Here is a 23,413-nt window from a genome sequence, read left to right as displayed (position 1 = left end):
AGATTCGATGATGCCATAAGGCTAAGGCCTTTTATCACAGATTGGTTCTGAACTAAAAGGTGTGTGCACATGTAGATATGCACATTTGTGTTATTTTCCTTAATTGGCTACAAAATAATATAAATAGGTTGGGGACTAGATCTTGGGAATTTGTCTATTATACTTCTGTTTGTTAAGGAACGTGCATAACACACAGCACCCATGTAGGCTTGGCTTGTGGCATAGTTGTCAAATTTAGCATATACATTCAGACAGATAAGCAACGTACTCTTCTTGTGTGTATCACCTACAAGCCATCATGGCTTAGTGTGTAAATCTGTATGTAACTATTGAAAAATCCCCTTATGAATGTATATAGCTTAGAACTAATTTTTTCCCTTTGTTAATTCTTTGATATCAATGAGGTATTCTTCAGAAAATGTATGGACTGGTTGGTTGCATAAGGGCAGTTGTTATTTGGACAGAAAATTGTTAATGGTCAGGGATTTTCCACTAAAATATTTGCAAATATTCCTAGTCAAACATCAGATTGGTTTCTTTTTGGGTTTTGAGCTTGCATTAGTCCATGTTCAGAACTTTAAAATTACCTTTGAAGTTTTTAAACTTTTTATATCACTGGAACAGAAAGAGCATCTAAATTAAAGCTTCAAGCTAACTTTATTTTTCAAGTATTTTGTGAATTATACTTCTGAATTGAGATTTTATAAGTTGGCTGTGTATTTTCCTGTGTTAAAACGCTGTTATTGAAAATGGTCAACCGGGCCTATGTCGCCCAAAATAAAAACGGGGGAATTGTGGATAACTGGCTAGCTGAAAAGGGTCACATAGACATAGTCCAGCTGGCTGGACAAAAATGCACATCGCTCTCAGCTTATCTGAAGTAAAGCAAAATACACTGTCTTTGGCTGTCCTTGTTACACAATAACAGGAAGATTTTGGTGGGAAAAGAATGTTGCAGGTGGGAACAGAAAACTACAGAAGAGAAACTAGGGGTGGGCTTGGTATTTAGGCAACTAACCAATAATGAGCTTAACTTTTGTAATATGTATGAGCTAATTATAAGAAGGCATAAAAGGTGACTGTAAGAGACAATAAACGAAGTCTGCTGATCACTCATATTGAGTGACTGTGTCTTCCCTCCGTCGTGACACCTAGTTTCTGTCAGTAAAGCAAGAGGAACACTTTAAAGAGGTTGATTTATCTCAGACTGCTCTATCCCATTTTAGGGGAGGATAAAACACTTTTAGGAGGTGATTGAATTTCTCTCTTCAGTGGGTCTCTGAGTATTGGGGAGCAGATATCTAACTTTTATGTGGTAATCAAAAGGAAATCAAGCCTTTCTTTTGGTAATTGTAGATGTTTTCTGATACCATTGCTCCCTGGAGTTGCTTGAGCCTGGTCAAAATTAGTTATTTAAAGCCCTTCGAACTTCTGGAGCCTTCAAAGTATGGATTTTAGCAGCTTGTCCAGAAACAGTGCTTTTCTGGGGTAAATCATATATCCACGGGCCTTGAATACGTGCAGAAAACCTATGTTTGAATTATTAAATGAACTGCTTTCAAACAAAAAAAAAAAGGTAACGAATATTTAGATTGCTAGTTCAGAGGGGGGGAAACATGGCTCAAATTTGGCTGCAGTGCTACAGCAAGATGCAGATTGGACTCTTGGCCTTGGATAGTGGAGCTGCTTTTTACATCCAGCATCAGTGGTACAGCTGTAGCCCTGATGCTGGCTTTTCCCAGATGAGCTCACCAGGTTTGCCAAGGTATCACCTGCAGCTCCTCATGGCACAGCCACCATGCTTCAAGGCTGAAACCCTGGGAGGGCCTTGAGGAGCGGGAGATGGCTAAGCCAGCAGAATGAGGCCCTGGGGAAACAAAGGACATGGGCCGACCAAACCAGCAGGGTAAGACAGCAGGAGGGCACAGGAGAAGGGCGTGTGTGAGGGCCGCGGGGGCAGCGCCGGCCGGGGTAGCGCGAGCGGAGAGATCACACCAGCGGTCCAGAGCGCACCCTGAAGCCGCCCTCTCGGCGGCCCTCGGAGCATTGTCGGCCACCAGCGTCCTTCCTGCTTCTGGGGGCCGCTGCGGGGAGGATTTGCCGCAGATGACATCAGCTGTGGATGCTGGAAAAGTGGCTGTGCGGGGATGCGCCGGCTTCCCCTCCTCCTCCTTTTCTTCTTTTTCCTGCTGCTGCTGCTGCTCCTCCTCCTGGTGCTCCTCCTCCTCGCCAGGCCCCTGCCCTGCACCGTCTCCGTATAAAAGGGATGCCGCCTCCTCACCCCCCGCCTCTAGCGGACCCACCATCGAGCTGCCCTTCTTCCCTCCCCAGCGCCCCGGAGCCGCGGGGAGGAGCAGGGCGCCCGCCATGGCCACCGTGGTGGTGGTGGAAGTGGACTCGGAACCATCCTGTAGCATCCTCAACCCTACTTCCCTCTCGCATCGCTTCCTGGACAGCAAATTTTACCTGCTGGTGGTCATCGGCGAGCTGGTGACCGAGGAGCGCCTGCGGCGGGCTATCGCCAACATCGAGCGAGGTGAGGCGGTGGGGAGCGGGGCCACCGCAGGCAGCGCCGCAGCCCCCCGGAGCCCCCACCCCGCCGACGCCTTCCCCTCGGAAGCGGCCGCGGCGGGGCGCCGCGGAGGGCAGGCAGCCGCCCCCCTTTTCTTCCCTTTCCGCGCGGGGCGAGTGGGGGCGCTGTCCGGGCTCGGCCGGCGAGGCGGGGAGCCCGGCTGCCCCTTGCTCATGATCTGGGCGATACAGATACATATACATACATACACACACACACACACACGAGCTGCGATGTTGTGGTTTCTTTTTATTTTACGAGGGGCTAGTCGTCCCGTCTGCGCGCACGCCCCTCCCGCCCCACCGAACTCGGAGCCCCTCCGTCGGGTGGGAGCGCCGGAGAGCCGCCCGCAGCGGTCAGCGGCTGCGGACCGGGCCCCGTGCAGCGTCTGGCGGCGGCGGCTTCCTGCTGTCGCCCGCACAAAGATCCGCAGTCAGCTCGGCGCGTACTGCGCACCGCTGTTCATCCCCAGGAGCGTCTTCCCCGCCGCTAGTAGCGGGGAATGGGGCAAGCCCCCTCCTCACCATTGTTGGTGCGGAGGGGCTGCGGCAGAAGCCGAGCGCCCGCAGCGCCGCTGAGCCCGTCTGCCCGGAGACAGCGGCGGGTGGGCGTGGCGCAGTCCGCACTGCGGTCCCTATGGCAGCCCAGAGCGGACAAAGGGCAGCTGCGTCGCCGAGAAAAACCTGCGTCTGAGGCTGGGGCAGCCGGGCTGGGGGGCGGCTGTTCGGCGTTTCCCTCTGTTCCCCATCAAACCCTTTACCCCCACCGCGAAACCAAACCAGCGGGATTCGAGGCGTTTTCTTTCTCAGTGGCAAAGACTCCCTGAGCAGGAATGCAGCTGTGCCTATTGTGTCTAACTTTCGACAACGAGTCTTTTCTCTTGGCTGGAAAATTTTTCAGGACCTAAGTTTTATATGCATATATATATTTCAATAAAGAAAAAGATATGGGTAATAAGACTAATACCTGAGTGCTCAGCCTCATTATTGTCCAGCTACGGGATGCTATAACCCACTGTTTATTTGTCCTTTTCCTAAGATGGCAATACAGGAAGTTATCACAAGTGAAATGAGTTTTATAAATTCTTGATGTGGTTTCTGATACAATAGATTGCAGTGTACATGGAGAGGGGGGGGAAAAGCATCGTTGCCATAATAGTTGTATGAAGCACAAAGAAAATTATTGCTGGGCCCTATAGCTTGTTAAACTCAATTGATACATGATTTTGTAATATATTTTTGTTCTGGGCTGGGCTGGTGAAAACAGAAACCTGCCGTTGTTAGAAGGGAGAAAAAGACCTTGGAAAGGGGAATTGGTAGCAGCCTTGCCATGTAGGTGTGGTTCAGCAGTCCAGCTAGGACTTAATTCACCTCTATTGTTGTTTTCTCAACTAATGTTGCTTTAGTTGGCTATTTCTCTTGATTCTTTTTTCCTGACTGTTTGTGGTAAAGGGCTGCCTTGTCACAGCTAACTAGCTTCACTGTGACCTGTTCATCTTTATTGCTACCATTGTCTCCTAGGGAGAACAACTGAGACAGATGCTTTGTCATTCAAAGCCTCTTCAGCATTGCGCTTTGCTAATGCTCTTTATTTTTTGGTTGCATCATAAGTAAATTGGTTGCATTTAATTAAATTATTAAAATTTATGGAGCAATTAGATAACTTATGCCTTCAAGATATTTGATGTCATCCTTCCTCTGAAGAAATGCTCTTCAGTCTCTTCTTGAAGCTTCTATTGTACAGTTGCTGCTGCATAGCTCTGCTGCTGCTACCTCCTGCCACTAAGCATAACACCCACTTACAGTTTTAGATGTTCAGAGGGAATGCTTTGACCTTTTTATTTATCATTTTGGATTAGAAATCACCTCACTGCTCCTGGTGTCAGACAATCTGATTAGGATTTTGCCTGCTAGGAAAAAACCTTAGATCAAATTTTGAGGTGCATTGTTCTGGATGAGTATGCTGGGAATCTGAAGCTCGATCTGTACGAGGCAAATATGGGCTTGACTAATCTCCTTCTCATTGAAAAGTATGCTGTGGTTTGGAAAAAATGGATTATTTTAGCATTTATTCTCAACAAAGCCTTAAATGTGTTTAGGGTTCTTGATAACTCTGCCTCACAGTCTTCTCTGGTACATCTCCTAAGTACCATCACTGAAAAGTGTGGATTCATGCGCTAAACTGCAGCACAACATGTCAAAGAAAACATCTGCTGGTAACACATCAGTGGTGTGATGCTATGAAACCTGGTGGAATGCAGAATCATTTCTTAATATATCATGAAGAGGGAATGGTGTGGCAAGCTGCATTTTCAGTAATTACGTTTAGGATGTCACTTTGCTAAGGGAACATCCAACCCACTGTCCACCAAAAAAGGAGAGAGTGAAGCTTCAAGATTTTTCCACTGATTCAGCAGATGCCACTGGGTGTGCCCTGTCTGCCAAGTCCTGTATCTGGTGGCATTGCACTCCTAAGCATGCAGAAAGAAATAGTTCAAGTTCAGTCATACTTCCAGTAGTTACTTCCATGCTGTTAATGATAGATCATTGGATTGACCTTGGATTTTAATTCCAGAATTACCTCTGTTCTACCCAAACCTGATTTGGTTATATAATAAATTATACTATATTATAATGTATATGCATAATTTTTGCATCCAGACTGCTGAATCATGCAGCTGCAGATTTGGGATATTCTATTCAAATCCCAACTTCAGCTTCTAGGACTACTGTGTGCATGGTATGTCTAGGCTTTTTCTGGTTGTTATTTTAATTATTTCACATTGAGTCCTGTATTTTGGATATTGTCTGGATCAGCAGTCTGATTATGCCTAATTAGAATCTTAAACCTACTGCAAATTTGGATTCACGACAAAAGCAGCTAGAGATGGATGCTGGACAGATCTTATCATTAGCAGTATTGCTGAATCATATAGTCCATGTTACTTAATTGACCTCTGGAAAGCTTTGTAGTCTGCCCACACAAGCTTGCTGTCAGAGGCCAGTGAGCTGTTTATCTTCTAGCTTCTTGAAGTTCAGCACTCGTTCATTCAATGTACTTCACCTTTGTGATGAATGTCAGTTTACTAGTCATAGTTTTCATATGTGCTGCACATATGTGGTATTATATCATCTTTACTTTCTTGCTCTCAAATATTCCAACACCTGGATAATGTTAAAGCCTGCTGAGCTATATTTGCCTGCCAAAACTATGCTCTAAAAATGCACCATATGGCCAATCGATTTTTGATAAATTAAAATAAGGAGACTTACAGAAGAGGCTCACTGCTTATGCCTCTGAACAATGATGCATAAAGTGGGAAGTGTAAGTGGCTGGTTATAGTTCAGGGTTTGTTTTTTTTCTCGAGTGGTTATGAAACACACAGGCAATACTGTATTTCCAAATGTATTTAGTTTCAAATGGCATCTACTTAATAGCTGGTACCATATCCCAGTAAGAAGCATGCTCCTGCCTGTCAGAAGGATGCTGACAGGGAAAAGCCCTGGATGAATTCTCCCTGAACATGCTCTTGAAATACAGATGTTCATATTTGCATGGAGAACCTACCTAGAGCTGCAATGCAAGACTAGCAGCACAGATCTGGTTTCTCTGTTCTTCCCCCTCTTTTTCCTCCTCATCCTTAAGCCCTACAACATGGCTTCTTCCAGTTCGAGGCTTGACATTACTGCTACCTTGAAAGAGAATAAAGCATGAGAGGCAGCACTGGCAGTAAAGTTCACAGCCTGAAATCTTGACAGAGTTACCAGCAGAAGTCTTAGTGCAAGTCTCATGGTAAGGGATTGGCCACACGCCTCTTCCAAAAGGTACCAAACCCCAAAGTGATTTAACTCAACATTTTCATGCAAAGATGTGGTCAGACATGTGAGGACAGGCCACTAGACACTTCCTCATCTCCAATCCCTTCTGCATTTGCAAGCTAATTTGTGTAAGTGCAATGATATTCCTTTAGGAAACCACCCCACCCACCCCCAATCACCATAAATGTCAAATCATAGAATGGTTTGGGTTGGAAGGGACCTTAAAGATCATCCAGTTCCAACCCCCCTGCTATGGGCAGGGACCTCCCACTAGACCAGGTTGCTCAAAGCCCTGTCCAACCTGGCCTTGAGCACTTCCAGGGATGGGGCATCCACAACTTCCCAGGGCAACCTGTGCTGGTGTCTCACCACTCTCACAAGTAAAGAATTTCTTCCTAATATCTAATCTAGATCTACCCTTTTTCAGTTTAAATCCATTCCCCCTTGTCCTATCACCACATGCCCTTGTAGAAAGTCCCTCTCCAGCTTTCCTGTAGGCCCCCTTTAGGTATTGGAAGGCTGCTGGAAGGTTTCCCCAGAGCCTTCTCTTTTCCAGGCTGAACAACCTCAACTCTCTCAGCCTGTCTTTCCAGGAGAGGTGTTCCAGCCCTCTCATCCTCTTCATGGCCCTCTGGATTCACTCCAACAGGTCCATGACCTGTTGTTGGGGGCCCCAGAGCTGGATGTAGTACTCCAGGTGGGGTGTCATGAGAGCGGAGGTGGAGAATCACCTCCCTTGACCTGTTGGCTATGCTTCTTTTTGATGCAGTGTGTTGGTGTTAAAAATCACAGCAGTACCTGGACTTACCAGTAGTGCAACTGCCTGATCGTTATTTTCGAATCAAAGCAAGAAAACTATAGAAAAATCTTGCAACATGTTCTACTTTTAATTTGTTTTGGGCTTTTTGTGGTTTTGTATTGTTGGTTTTTTTTAAAATTTAGTCATCAAAATCTTATGGTAGGAAACTATAAATTTGTCTTGGCTGCTATGGTATTTTTTTTTCCTGGTCAGATTTCAATCCTTAAAAATATATTTTGGAATAATACATTTTATGATCATGTACGTGTCAAGCGTCTCACCTTCTAAGTAGCTGGGAGGAAAAATGGTAGGGAATAGTGATGTGATTTTTTTTTTTTTAAAGGTCAAGCATAGCATTTTAAAATCTCAAAACTAGAATTTTGATATTTCATAAATAACAGATCACTTAAATTTTAATTTAAAATATGGGATGCTTCAAAGCTTTTGAATGAAGAAGTCATCAGTTTAATAGTTAGTATTTAAATATTAATTTGGAACATATTATGTGATTCTGTCTTTTTTTCCTTGGACGGACAAATACAATGGTGTTGTAATAGAGCTAATGTATCCCTGGAGTGATTCACTCTTTTCAGTTTTATAAATCAGTGTATTGCTATTTTAAATTCAATTCCAGGGCATCAATAACTTCCCATAACATGACTGCTAGGATGTGGGAACCAGCAGTCCTAAAGCAGAGGCCTTAAAGGATTGTTACCTTTTGGAAAGGCAGATTTCCTCTTGCTTGTGACTGATCCCTGTCCAGAGTGCTTCTTCTGAGTAATCAGCACCTTGCAAAGGATAGCTGCATGGCTTAAAGGGAAAGTAGGCTGATTTTGGAATTTAGAAATATGCAAATAACATTAATGTCAATGGAGAAATAATCAATTAAAACTTCCAGTGTTCATATATCAAGCTAGATGTGTTTTGCATTTTGAATTTTAGGAATCCGATCATGGGACACAAACTTGACTGAATGCAACTTGGATCAAGAACTGAAACTTTTTGTGTCTCGCCATTCAGCTCGATTCTCTCCTGAAATTCGAGGTGAGTTTTTGAAAGTGTTTGGCAGTTTTGTTTTGTATGTATTTTTTAAGAGTAGCATTAATAAATACTTGCAGGTATTGGATGGCCCACTTCCATTTGTGATTCTTTACAATGAATACTTTTTTCTATTTTTAAAAATATGGCTTGAAAATAATAGTTTATTTTAACTTTCTGACAACAGGAAATGTCTGAAACTTTAAAATAATCAGACTTTTAGGTTAGCTTCATGTTTACTTTTATTACCATGATTACTTTGGCAATAGATGTTAGTTTTAGGGCCCCATTAAAATTAAGTGAAACTCTCACTTTTTGACTGAACAGTTTGTTCATGTAGCACCAATCTAGTAGTCCTGGAGACTGAAGCTGTTCCTCACTGTGGTAGGTAGAACACATACAGAAATTAACCTGAAAGGTTAGCTCTACAGTTTGATAGAGTCAGAAATGGTGTCACGGCTGTTGTACGAGTGTGGCTCAAGCCCGTTATTTGTTCCCAAAGGGCTTGGACTCTTTCTTGGTATGAAAAAGCTGAGGAGTGGAGAGTGTACTTTGACTCACAGGAACTTTCTTTGGCTTGTATGAAGATATTAGAATTTTACAGGGCTCATGAGACTAAATCTTCTCTTCTGGTGGCTTTTCAAGCCTGTTAAAGGAAAAACTCACACAGATGTGGGTAATGCTAGGCTTGCTTTAATCACAACTCAGATTTGGGCCACCACCTCAGTGAGTGGCAGAGAACAAAGGGATACAGCACAGTTTATATACACTTATCAAATCATTAGTCAATGTCTGAAGTTTTTAGAAGTTTCCTTTGGTCTTGTCAGTTCTGCAAATCCATCATCTGACCCAGTCCCAGTTGATTCATCTATTCAGTTCCAGTCTCTGCCTCGGTTCCAAGGTCCTCCTCAGATCATGATCTTCCTTCTGCCTGCTTTAACTCACACAATCCTTCAAGCACACTTAGTCTTTGAACAAGCAATTCCTATTCACATATACTACTTTTTTCTAGAAACACATGTGTTTCTGAGAGCACCTGTGTATACAAATTGATCATCTATTGTTTCTCTATTCCCCCACTGATTAACTGGACTGGGTTTTAAACCAGCCTTGGATTAGGGGTATACAAGGGCCGAAGCCAGGTTCTGCCATTTAGCAGCTTCAGCACTTTAGATTTCTTAATTCAAAATACTTTTTTTTTTTTTTTAACAAAGCCTGTCTTTCCTTTAGAGGATTCATAAAATAAATTAAAAAAAAAAACAACAAAATTTTGTGAAGTGTAAAAACTGATTTTATTCTGAGTGCATGGGAGTCAAGTATTTGGTAATTTTTCTAACATCTCATTACTTTAACACAAATGCTGAGTATGTGTGAAATTAATCTTGGTTTTCATGTAAAAATATATAGCCTTCTCCAAGGAGTATAGGTTGCTTTCATTGGTGAAATTATTGTGGCCATGTGCACATTGACTACTACAACCTAGTATTGATGAATGTTATAAATTCTGGCTTCAGGAACATCTCTTAAGTATGGTGGAAAGAGCTATGAAATGTTGTATCATACTACTGCATCACATTCCTGAGTTTAGTTATACACTGTTGACAAAGAGATCCTGACATCTTGCTAGCATGACATCATTCACCTGATCATCTTGAGTAATATACCAAAATGTCTTGTGTCTTCTTCTTCCTGCAGCACAGATTATAGCAGATTTTGCCATATCTCCCCATATATAGAGAGAGTAAAGCATTGCCAGATTTAAGAAAAAAATATACCTCTATGATTCTTCCCTTGGTTTGTAAAACAACAGAACCAATACAAGAATACTCAGTAGTTCCTGAATTACATAAAGTAAACTCAGGCCTAGAATACATATCTTTCATTTCAATTTAAATATCATGAAGCCAATTCAACTTCTCAGTGATATCAGTTGTCTCATTATACAGAGAGGGTATTCTGATAAGTGAAATTAGCAGAATTTATCTTTAAGTAATGCAATATGCAGTGCAACTTATTTTTAACGTGTATGTGTTTTATTTTTAAATGTCAGGAAAAAAAATCTTGTGCTTCTTGTTTAGCAAAAATATTCCAGTGTGTCTAGTTTTTTGGGGGTTTTTTTTGCTGTCTTGTTTAGATGATACCTCTTGATAGCATTGCATGAATTAAAATAAAGCAAATATTCTGCTTTCATATGATAAATGAAATAAAATTGTGCATCTCTTTTTTCAACAGGAAGATTATAGAATCTTCTAGGAAATTTCTAGGAATTTGGTTGTTTTTTCTTGTTTGTCTAGACTTGCCTATTTTTAGTCTGTCATTGTGTTGAACTGCAGCTTAATTGCATGTGATTGGAATTAATCAACATCTCTATGACAAGCAGTAATGACTGTGTTTTTCAGCACTGCTCAATCTTTAAACAATAAGCTTCTAAAATCTACTTTGAAAGAGTATTAAGGAAGCCTGAAACCAGGAAAGCAGGAACATCCAGGAATAAAACTAGCCCTCTTGACCAGTTTCATTTCTCAAATTTTGTGGAGAAGCTCATTGACACCTTCAGATTCCCACTGCACAAATGAGAGGACAATATTTTAATCTTTCTAGCCTCTGTGATTCTCTAATGCTGAATCTGCATGAGGCTCCTTTGTGTCTTCTCTACTGTTTGATAGGAAAGGAGGGTTTTTTCTTGCCATTTGTTTAAAAAAATTCAGAATGTTTCATTTCTGTTCAACAAATGTTGAATTTTGAGTGTTTAACTAGGCAAACTGGCAACATTTATACTAAAGAGGATTGTAAGTACATATTCTATTATGGTCCCAAACTCAGAAATTCTCAGGAATTTGGGTAACTAGGTAACCTGTTGTTCAAGGAAAGTATTCATACAAGATGATGGGTTAGTCTGTGGGATTTAGTTAAACAGCCTTTTTTCCATCTTTTAAGACTGAACTCTTTGTGCAACTCAAACATAGGGACAATTTACTCTTGAAGAAGGGTAGAGTCATTTAGTGTGTCTGCACAGCTCCTAGTATAGTGAGGTATGACTACTGACTGAAGCTTTTTTGATTATAATGTTTATTATGGTAATTGCAGTGCCAATTCAGTACATGCTTGTATGCTTCTCAAAGCAGCTTGAGGAATACATGCAGCAGCAATGTGAAGGGTAGGACTCTTTCTCCAAAAGGAAGCTTGGTGGAAACAGGGCCAACCCTGTCTCCATGACATATGCCTGCACTGTTGAAGGGGAGACATGCAAGAGAAGGTCTGTCAAAGCCAAAGTATTCATGTGTTTTCACTTGAGGAATTTGAGGTCTAATCCTTTTCCATGTGTAGCAAATAGTAACGTACATATTGATATTGCAGGGAGCATGATCAGATCTCAACACTCTTTTTGTGCTCTTATCAAGGGATTGGATTGTCATTAGTGGTATTTGTGCATTGTATATTCAGCTGCTGGGCAATTTAGGGATGATTTATGATTCCCTGAGAAACAGGATTCAGAATGGAAATTCCAGCAGATGTTTTCTGATACCTTGTAAAGCAACTGAGTTAGGAGACTCCTTAATAATATCAAATCTTGCAGACGTCGTCAGGTGCTGGTGAAAAATGAGTAACAGAGCTTATTAACTGGTTGCCAAGACAACAGGCAGCATGACTTAAAATTGGTACTCCAGCACTTGCCTCTGTTTTCTCTGTCATGTACTGTTGATAACTTCCATCTTATGTTAACCTTACAAGGACAAAAAAATCAAACAAGTTGTAACATGTACAAGCTGAAAAAGGAACTGTGTATCTGGTAGTGAGGCAGACCAAGTGGAGAGTCTTGGAAAGACCTCTGTTGAAATTGCAGCTGTTGCTACCAATCTTATTTTTTAAAAAAAATATGTTTCAACTGCATAAAGCTGAATATCCTGCTTCACAAAAGATGGAGTAAAAGGATTTTGTGTGTCAATGAAGCCATTGAGGGCCCTTCTGCAAGACTCCTACATCTGCCATTTTGTCCCTCAGCTTCCACCTGGGGACACTTTGTCACAGTCCACTCAGTGGACTTGTGTTGGTTTGTTTACTATGATCTCAAAGCGCAAAAAAAATCAAGGTGACCACGCCAAGGGGTTATGCTTCAATCAAACAGCACAATTTTATTGTTTGCCCATAAAGCGGCATGCGATAGGTAGAAAGACAGAAAGTGAAGAAAAGCTAAAGTAAAAAGAAAAGGAAAGAGGATTATAGCTACCACCATGGGTCCAAGGCATCCCTATGGTCCCAGGTCCAAGCAGCATCCTGCCTGTCCTTCCTATCGTCGTGATCCTTGGTGGGGAAGATCTCCAAAATTCGGTTGCTAAGGAGTCATCTTTTATGCCGAGCAACACACGTTGCTCCTCCTCTGGCCCATGGAATGTTGTCAGTCTCCGCCTTCTTGAGCAAGGTTATCACGCTTGTTCTGGTTCATTGTTACGACAACAGTTGTGATTCATCTTCTGGACAGTTGTTATGTGGCCTTATCGTAGTTGTTCCTTCCAGTGCCGGGTATCAGGGAGTGGCATAGTACTCCTTGTACCATGCAGTTCTCCTTCAGGGTCACTGGGTCTCGGTGTCCATGAGGACCACATTGCATCTCCAGGTCTCTGTTAGCAATGTTGAGACAATATCATTCTCTTTAGACCGACTCTTACTCACTTGACTGTTTCACTGGTGTATATTCAGGTCCTTGTATAGATTAAAATCTGGTTTATTTCAATAGCTGTGCAGTAGCTAGTCACCCCAAATCTAAGAAATACTGCTCAAGCAATGCACTGTGGCTGCTTTGTATTTTGTCCTGTTGCTATGAAGAATGTGTATCTGTGGAAGGCATGTTTCCTATCTGAGCAGTACCAAAAGGTCTCTTGTTGCCCATAAGTCAGTGGTCGGTGACTGTACTGGCTTGACTGAGTCTTTCTTTACCTGTGCCCAAGACTTTATTTTCACTAGCCTGCATGTGGCCTGGGAGGACTTTGGCAAAGTGCAAGATGTGTTTAGTGTCTCTGCGACAGCTGCTTGCCTCAGCAGTGGCAGTGGGCTTCCCACCTTCGGGCTCCCTAGAGAAGTTTATTGTTCTTTCAAACTGTCATTACCCCAAAAAGCCTTGGCAGATTTAATTCTGAAAGTTATAAGTTCAAAAGTTACAATTAAGGATTGTTAGTGTCTTGGAATTTTGGTCATCAATACCCATAACTCCATAGTTTGCCAAAATGATGCATAGTCCCATTGCTTTTGTCAAAGCAAATCTATGCCCAGTTAATATCATGCCTAGTAACTTGCAATGTCAGCTCATGGAGTTGCTGATAAAATCCTCAAGGGCATGATTTTAGTGCTATCTTACTGAAAACTGCAGTTAATCAAAATTTGTCAAGTAAGAGGACATAGGTACTTGAGCAAAACTTATCACTTCCAATGGAAGACACACAAAAAAAGAGCTAAGAAGTCAAGGCCAGATTTCTCAACTAGTATCTAAGCACCATTACTAAGTGCCTAGGAATTAATTCAGCTTAAAGACTCAGTAGTCTGGTATGCACATTTCTGGGCAACATAAATATGATTCTACAGCTATTAGAGACTGTGATAGCTGGAATAGATATTGAGTAGAGTCATTTATCAGCAGTCCTGGCTAACCAGGGAGGTCCCAGCTGACTGGAGGTTAGCAGATATAACACCCATCTGCAAGAAGGGCTGGAAGGAGGAGGATCCAGGGAACTACAGGCCTGTTAGTCTGACCTTGGTGCTGGGGAAGGTTATGCAGCAGATCATCTTGAGTGACATCAGACAGCATGTGCAGGACAACCAGGTGATCAGGCCCAGTAAGCATGGGTTTATGAGAGGCAGGTCCTGCTTGACTAACCTCATCTCCTTCTATGACAAGGTGACCTGCTTAGTGGATGAGGGAAAGGCTGTGGATGTTTACCTGGACCTTAGTAAAGCCTTTGACACCATTTCCCACCACAGTCTCCTGGAGAAACTGGCTGCTCATGGCTTACATGGGCATGTTCTTTGCTGTGTTAAAAACTGGCTGGATGGCCAGGCCCAAAGAGTGATGGTGGATGGAGTTAAATCCAGTTGGCAGCCAGTCACAAGTAGTGTTCCTCAGGGCTCAGTATTGGGGCCAGTTCTGTTTAATATCTTTATCAATGATATGGACAAGGGGATTGAGTGCACCCTCAGTAAGTTTGTAGATGACACCAAGTGGGACAGGAGTGTCGATTTGCTTGAGGGTAGGAAGGCTCTGCAGAGGGATATGGACAGGCTGGATTGATGGGTTGAGGCCTGTTGTATGAGGTTCAACAAGGAGAAGGGCCAGGTCCTGCACTTGGGTCACAACAACCCCATGCAATGCTACAGGCTTGGGGAAGAGTGGCTGGAAAGCTTCCTGGAGGGAAAGGACCTTGGGGTGCTGGATGACGTCCAGCTGAATATGTGCCAGCAGTGTGTCCAGGTAGCCAAGAAGGCCAATAGCATCCTGGCTTGTATCAGAAACAGTGTGGCCAGCAGGACAAGGGAAGTGATTGTCCCCCTGTACTCGGCACTGGTGAGGCCACACCTTGAATACTGCGTTCAAGTTTGGGCCCCTCATTTTAAGAGGGATGTTGAGGTATCGGAGCATGTCCAAGAAGGGCAATGAAGCTGGTGAAGGGTCTAGAGCACAAGTCTTCTGAGGAGTTGCTGAGGGAACTGGGGTTGTTTAGTCTGGAGAAAAGGAGGCTCAGGGGAGACCTTATTGCCCTCTACAGCTACTTGAAAGAAGGTTGTAGACAGGTGGGAGTCAGTCACTTCTCCCAAGTAACAAGTGATAGGATGAGGGGATACAGCCTCAAGTTGTGCCAGGGGAGGTTTAGATTGGATATTAGGAAACATTTCTTCACTGAAAGGGTGGTCAAGCCTTGGAACAGGCTGCCCAGGGAAGTGATTGAGTCACTATCCCTGGAGGTATTTAAAAGATGTCTGTATGTGGTGCTTAGGGACATGGTGGACTTGGCAGTATTAGGTTAAGGGTTGGACTCATTGATCTTAAGTTTCTTTTCCAACCTAAATGATTCTATGACTTTAGCTCGTTATATGTTGGGAGAAGTTAGTTTTAGTTGGCTACCAGACTTTTTTTTGTGTCTTAAAGTATTTCTGTCTTGGCAGAATGAAAATGGATACAGAATAGGACTTGAATAGGGAATTGAGCTGACTTATGCTGCTGTGGCTGTTTGGTGTTCCCGTAGGTTGTTGCTGTGAGCGGTGCAAGGTTGCAGTGACAGGGCTGCGCAGCAGCACAAAGGCAGGGAAGTCTGGGTGTCCTTGCAAGGACAATTGGCAGGGGAGCACATGCGGTGCACTCATCCACTTGCAAGCTTTTATTTTGTTGTAGTTGTGGGATGCTAGGAATTTGGTGGCTCAGGAAGGATTACAGTGCAACAGCCTATAAATTTGGATAGATGAATTGTCAAAGCTCTCCTTTCTTAGTACTAATCAAAATTCCAGAGATGGGATAATAAGTAACTATCTTTTTTCAGATAATAAATTGTTGCGCTTGTGTGATAATAATTCTGGTACTGACTTCCATTTCTGCTTTTTTAGGAATGATCTCAAAGAAAATTAGCATGAATTTACATTTTTGTCAAAACACCAGTACCTGCATGATGCTAAGCTGTTAGTATGAATCAGCAAAATGACTCAGAGGCTATTTTTATATGCCTTGTATCACAAGTGTATACAATGAGTTCAGTTCTCTTAGAATAGCCCATGTTTTACAGGAACAGATTTTTGACCTGTGTGAGGCAGTTATCACAGGCATGGGATTAAGTTAGTGGTAAGTAACAACAGAATTTTAACTCCATTGTGAAATTTGAATCCCCATTCCTCTTTATTTGAAGGATAATTCAGCATACCTAGTTGTATATTCACAAGGGTTACTTTGTTAAGGGTTATTTAAGAAATACTTGCAGACTTATACTTCTTAATTTGTCCCTTACAAGACTCCTCAGTCTTTCTTTGGTAACATTTTGTCTGTGTTGGTTGTCTGAAACTGCAGATGTAAACAATATCTTATTTTTTACCCTTGTCCAGTATCATTTACAGTTGACCTACCTCTCATCTCTTCCATCATGAATTTATAATAAAAGTGTAACTAGAACATAATTGTCATTTTTTTCATCTAGTTTCTGGTTGTCATGGGCAACATTTTTCTCAGATGTCTGTTTTTCTTTTTAAGATTTGTCTTTTTGAATTTCCTGAATTTTCTGTTACTTTCTGGTACTGTTTATCAATGACTTGAGAGAAATATTAAATATTTGTAATTGGACTTTATAATAAAAAAAGACTTGATCCAAAGGCCACTGAAATAACGAGATTGGGCTTTGGATTGAGCCTTAAACATTGGAGGAAATATTATCTAGTATTTTTAAGGTAGAACAAGGACCAAATGTTCACATAAAGAGGGAGAAAGGGAAAATTTTAACTTCTATTTCTTGCATAAAAATGGTGCTTTATTCACAGTGATTTGCCTACCATTGTATTCAGTAATAGGACCAGATCCAGCCTTCACTGGGCAGAAGAGTTTAGACACTCCTTGTCTCTAGACTGAGTGTAATGAGGAACAGATGTTCATCCCTGTTGCCAAATGTAGCATGAGAGGTGCCACTAACTTGTGCCATCAGTCTCACAACAGCATGGGGAGCTCCAGCCATCATCTACCTTGCAGAAACAAATGCAGAAAGCATTGCAAGAGATGCATTAGTGCTACCTCCAGATCCAGGTGCTCCTGTCTGTAGACTGCTGGGAGTATCCTGTAGTACCTCATAGTCCATATGAGTAGGTAGGGAAGATATGCACTTCAGTCAGTAAGTCACAAATAGAAAGCTGGCTAGTTCTGGAAGAGATCCATGCTTTTGCATCAAACCCCCAGGATGGTCCCACCAAAAAGACATGATGGGTACTTTTGGCTTGTAGTCGCTGGTTGCAATCTGTTCCTAGAGTTGAGAAGAAAAGCCAGTGCTCCTGATGACCTGGGTTTGCATGCTGTCTGCGTGGAGTCTGTGTGCATAGACTCATAAATGTAAGGACATGACTTTTCTGGTTTCTGGCTGTTCTACTGGTTGGGATTAGTCTGTTTATGATTCAAACCCAGTTACTGATACAAGACAAAATTAAGATTGGAAAGATACCTTGCTGACATTCTCATTTCATGCTGAACAGGAGTATTAATCTGTTAAGAGGAGCTGTTGCCTTGCTACAGTGGGGGAAACCCATTTACTGGGCTATGCTAATGGGTGTGGGTACTTCACAACCATTTATTGACCGTGATCACAGGAAAGAGGAGATGCAAAGCATTCTGATTTCCTTGAACAGTATAGACTTTTCAGTCCGTTGAATAGTATAATACAATCATGCTTTAAAGCTATACTATTCTGATCTGGGACAGCCTGAGCTGGGGAGGTCTGATGTTACACCTGGAGTGAGATGAAGACTCAAATGAGGTCAAATGCCGCCAATCAGGAAAGTTTATTGAAACAAAGTGTTCATAAGAAAATAGCAATAGGAAAGGGACGAAAGAATAGAAAAGAAGGAAACCTAGCAAGCAGTTGGGATAGAGTTGGAAGAGATAGTCACCACTATGGATCCAGTGGCATCCTGTTGTAGTTTCCTTGTCCATTGGTGGTGGTGGTCTCTGAATCGTGTCCCTTACTGTTCGATGGTGCAGTCTTTTATAAGGTATTTGGAGAGACTGTTTCCTGGACAATGGCATGTACTGCATGTCCATGCATGCTCCCAGTCTTGGCACGCTGGTTCTGAGGGGCACACATGATGGCTGTGTGGTCGTTTGCTATGGACTGTGCATGCTTTGGCAGGCTGAGGTGGTCAGTCATGTCTGGATGTGTCCCCCAATACAACATGACTGTTCTTTGACCCTGGCCGATGTCTGGTTTTGGGTGGCTGTTTGCTCCTTGTCTGGTCCACAATTGCTGAGTTCGGAGCTTTGAGACAGTCAACTCACAATATGGTCTCACACAAACACTTACCTAAAAAGGTGTAGTTTTGACCTCTGGATTGTTTCATGGCCTGCGTGCTCCCTCTGTAATTAGTTTAATCTAAAAGCAAATTCCAGGCCAAGGAATCAGTTTCTTGCAGAGAATCTGGAAGAATCTTAGAGTTTTACTTTGTTTTACAGGTCTCTACTTCTCTTAGTTTCCCACAGCATGTTTTAGATTTGCAGAGTTGATGTTCTTCTCACTTTCAGTCCATTCTGAACTTGATTCTTTTTCCCTGCTGATGTTGGACACAGCTGGGCATCTCTGAAATTACCTGTGTCCTCCTGTGCTTTTCAGGCCTTCCTAAGTACTCTGAGAGTCAAATGAGATTTTTAATACAGTGCCTGCTGCTTTCCAGGGATGTGGTAGTTATTGTGGTGTGTTCAGCCCAGGGCAATGCTCAGTGCTGGCATGGTAACACTTTCTCCCTTCTTGTCTTGACTTGTAGTCACAAAAAAGCAGGGATGACTTTAAAAGAAGGGGCCACTCTAAAAGCTTTTTTTTCACTATCAGAAGTGAAAGAGTAGTGGTGCAAGGCAGCCCTATGTAGAGCTACCCTACCAGCGCCAGATGAGCTGGTACCTCTACCCAGGACAGTGCAGCCCCAGACTTCAGTCCCAGAGAGCAGAATGAACACATTGGTGATGGGGTTTCTGAGAAGACCATCAGGAGGAATTGTCTTTCTCATCACATTGGTATGTAGCTTTGCCACAGCACTGTGTTGACAGGGTCCTACTGCCATGTTTCAGAGACAGCTTTGGTGTCTCTGCAAGGACAAAACATAGATCAAAGACTTTATTCTGTGACACTGACATCTGAAACTATTTTTCCCATTTTTCTGATTTTTGTTATTTCTTCAGCTTATTTTAGAAGTTGTATCCTATTCCCTTCTACTTTCCTAAAATGAGTGAAATGCTGAGTTTTGATATTAAATGTTTTCAAGACTTAGAGAAGCTTGTATTCATCCCAGATGACACTTCCTCTTCTTCCTTTCCCTGTTGCTTTTCGTCCTGCAGTCTTCCTATATGTCACGGTAAGTCAAGGTGATTTAACAGTAAAATGTGAATGGTACCTTGTCAGTACTGTCACTTCCAGGCTTGCTCCCTTTCTTGGAACCATGCTGTAGCTATCAAGAAAGGAATTTTAATTTTAAGAGATGAGTTAAGAAAAAGCTGTGATCAGGGATGTCTGCTCCCAAATTATGTTTTATAGTTGTCTACTACTACTCCTGGCTTCCTTCTGCTATTAAATACTTTGGAGGCTACTTCTGGCACTTCCACTGGGGTTTTTTTTGGTCTTCCTTTTGAGCAGATTCCTGTCTCTCTGTCAGTGATTGTTACTTTGGTCTAAATCTAATCTGGTCATTGCATAAAGTCCTTTCTGAAACACATCAAATATTACTCCCTGTAATATTCTCCCACCAAATATTAGTAATGTATTCCCTACCAAATATTACTCCACATCTGTTACTTGAAAAGATGGGACACTCTCAGAGAATATTGGTTCAGTTTTAGGCCAACTGTTTTTCATTAGATAGTCTAGGTAACCTGGTTGTTGGCTAAGTGTGCACTGGACATCATAAAAATATCTCATCAAGAATTGCAAAAAAAAAATAAAATATTTTCAAACCAGCAGAGATATAGCTTAAGTGGATCTGCCTTTCTGCCTTGCCATAGTGCTATGACAACAGTTATTGCTTTCTAAGTGGAGTTAATAGAACAGATCTTCTCCACTAAGATGACTATTTGTGAGTAAATCATGAATTGGCTGTGTAAAGCTTGGAATCAGGGTTGCTATAGCTGACAGCATAACAGTTTCACTGCCAAGTTTGATGCTTTTGCATATTTTAGTGTCAAAAGCTTAGACACTGGTTATTCTCACCAAATATTTAAAGAAGTCTTGAGATGTTTTTTTTTAGATTCTGTGAAATAAGAGGCATCATAGGAAAGTAAAAGGAATTTCAGGCTTGCAGCTCTATTAATATTTTCTCATTATCTCTGATGTCTTTAAAATTGTTACTATTTTCAAATGTTACACTTTTCTGGTACAAAATTAATGTGTAATAATATTAATCGGGTTCAAAACTCATTCCCAGCAAAGTTTATGCATAAAATTCAGCATCATATCATGAAATTACAACTACTTGATTTAAAAAAAAAAAAAAACAAGTGAAATGAGCAATTAAAAAAAAACACATCAAAACCCACCAAACTAACAACCCTCATCATTTTCTTACCCTTTCCCTTTTTTGGAAATAGCCTGCCATGGAATTATGCGCACTCATGCTTTTTTGCCAGTAGATAGCATTCTCAATGCCCATACTCATTGCTGTGCAGTAAACAAGCACATACTAAAACTGGTATGAATACTTTTTTACTGTTTTTAGGTCATAGTACTTAATGTGATACATATGTTTCTATTTTGCTCTGAGATCTTGCTTGGATTTTATATTTCAGACAATTCAGATCTTTTGACTTTGAAAGACAAATCCCTCAATGTGAAATGAGCTCAGCAAACTTCAGATCTCTCATAGAAGCAGACTATAGCTCAGGCAGGGTGAGAGCTCTCAGTTTGAAGACCACAGATAGTGATAATTTATGAAAATGCTTAACATTACATTAACCATTAACTCTGCAAAGCCAGTAGGGAAAAAAGCAAGACAATTATACATATGGCTATATTTGTGTATAAATTAATGTTGTAAATATATCTGAGGAAATACTTGTTAAATCAGCCTTACATATAATTTATTCTCTGTATTCTCAGAATGCCTCTAACAGACCTGAGCTTCCCCTTTTTTGAAGCTGCGATATAACCACACCAAGACATATAGTAGTTCCTCCTCTCCCTTGCTGAATTTAGAGTACAGCATGAAATAAAAGACCTGAGACCTAAGCAAGTAGACTCTGACTCACTTGTCAGGTTTAGTATATCTCAGGTTTTTTCCCCTGTCTCAATCTGTGGTATGACTGTCTGTTGGGAATATAGGAATACAGTAGCTTGTAGTTTGACAAAGCATTTCAGTATTGTCTACCTAAAAATACTTGTTTATAGAAGTTAAATCTCATTGTGGCCTTTTGCTTTTATTAGGGATGGAAAAAAAATTCATGGCTTTCTAAGTGACTGTAGAGCAAATGATATATCCTAAATCAAGAGACCTAAAGTTTAGTTCTTAGCTTTGCCCCTCAACTACATAAAGACTGTGACTGTCAAACTCAGATGTTGTGGACAAACTTTGATCTGGATTATTCAGTTGCAGAGATGTAATGACATTTAATTTTTTTTTTTGTCTTGCTTCAGCTTCCCATCAAGGACTGCTCTGCCAATTGTGCTAGTAGGGAATCTAATGTCAGTGATTTATGCAGTGTGGTCTTCAATAGAATTCAAAATGAGGCCACCAACTCTCTTCAAATAAGCCACCAGCCAGATGTCAGAAAGTAATCACTACAGGGATCACTGAACTTGATTTGAAAATAACATAAAAGATGAAAAGCTGAGATTAGTCATTTGCCAATTTGTATAACTCCTTCAGATTTCTGATTTTTTTAAAAAAAAAAAAAAGTGAGGACCATTTTATGAAACTGAACACCTACATACATTTTCATGGACAAAACCTTTTGATATACCCCATTATATATTAGGGCAATATTGGAGTGCTGTTGAAGAATTGCAATTTTCTAGCTCCCATCTATAGATAGTTTGAGGGAATTGGTTATAGTTTGTAACAGGGTTCCACATAAAATGAAATGCAGCATTGCTGAGCTGCTGTGGCACCATCTGAAATAAATCCCAGAAATTCTCTTGGATGGTTTCCTTGCTAGTTTGGGTGATGCTGGAGTTGGCTATAAATCAGCTGACTTCCATTAGACCTAAACCCCTGTAGGAAGCTGAGTGTTTGTGCATGGCATAAGCCAAGCTGGTGAAATATTGTCTACTATCTCTAACAAAGATTCAAGTGGGACTGAAATGCTTTTAAGCGTTGCTGCATGTTTGTGGAAATATGTGTGCTTTATGATTACTACAACCTTTTTGCCAGTCCTAAATGCAGAAATACTTAAAGGGTAAAAGTTAAAATGCCATGGGGATATGAAATAAATGACATTTTGATTTCCCCTCAGAGCTTGGATTAGTGACTGACACAACCTTCAAATCCTGGGGGAAGAGAAATGGCAAGGAGGAGTCTTTGGCACCTCTGCTATGCCATCCCCATCTCTGCATGGCTGCTTATCTCATGGCAGAGGGTTAATTAGAAGACTTTAAGGATGAACTTGTGGAAGAGAATTTAAATTCCATCTGTATGAATTATGATCTGGTGGAGTTCATTAGCATGCAGACAGAGCATAAGCACCTCTCTTCCAAAAGGCCTATGGTTTCCAGGCACTCTGAGAGATCTGTTGTGCCTTATGGGCTTGGCCTGCATTTTCATATTAGCACAGTTTAATTAGGCAAGGAGTGATTGCTGTGGCTCCAGAATGATCTACTGATATGATAGATCAATATTTATTACAAAGATTCTTTCAAGTAAATGTCTTTTCTTTTAGATAAGTTTGCTCATTCAGTGGTCCTGGAGCCATTTAAGAAACCATTAAATCCTCTCTGGTGTGGAACAGAATATTAAAAAGATTTAAAACTGAAAGACCATGTATTCTCACTAGTTTCTGCTATGTTCCTATGGCTTGCTATTCTAATTTGATATGTAGGTTTGATAGGAGTTGTATTCAGAGACTGCTTCCCATTCCTTGCAGCAGCATAAGCGTAAGGGGAGAAGTAAAATGGGTCAAAACATTGGCTAAAAATGATCAAGCCCAAACAGAAATATGGAGCTGTAGAGGAGTATACAACTGTTGTGCTGAGAGGAACTTCTGATAGCTTAATTCCATAAATTTATCCTGGTTATCCAAATTTGAAGTGAAAAGCAGGTGTGAAGTGGTCCAGTCTTCTAAACTCATGTGAGTAGCCAGGTTTACAGTGGCTGTTCAGTAAAGGTTATATGAGGAGAACTTGCATGATCAGGTCATTGATCTTTTTTCTTTTTCTTTTTTTTTTTTTTTTTCCAAAAAATTGATTTTAGTGTTATGTGCAAGGGAAGCAATTTTCCTGTGAGGGAGCATGTTGGAACAATATGCAATATCTGCTTATTTGTGAGGAT

General features: G+C 41.4%; 1 protein-coding gene across 1 annotated transcript in view; it reads left to right on the top strand.

Moving 5' to 3' along the window:
• Positions 1–1,700: 1,700 nt before the first annotated feature.
• The window catches only part of LOC130141937 (microtubule-associated protein 1B-like), a 99,033-nt gene continuing 77,320 nt past the window's right edge, over positions 1,701–23,413 (top strand). Inside the window, exons 1-2 of the mRNA XM_056323232.1 lie at positions 1,701–2,536; positions 8,132–8,233. Coding sequence (XP_056179207.1) covers positions 1,885–2,536; positions 8,132–8,233 — 754 coding nt within the window. The 5' untranslated portion in view covers positions 1,701–1,884. The remainder of the gene's footprint in view (positions 2,537–8,131; positions 8,234–23,413) is intronic.

The sequence above is a fragment of the Falco biarmicus genome, chromosome W (assembly GCF_023638135.1).
Source record: "Falco biarmicus isolate bFalBia1 chromosome W, bFalBia1.pri, whole genome shotgun sequence".
Taxonomy (NCBI): domain Eukaryota; kingdom Metazoa; phylum Chordata; class Aves; order Falconiformes; family Falconidae; genus Falco; species Falco biarmicus.
The sequence above is the reverse complement of the archived record's forward strand: the minus strand, read 5'-3'. Positions and strand labels throughout refer to the sequence as shown.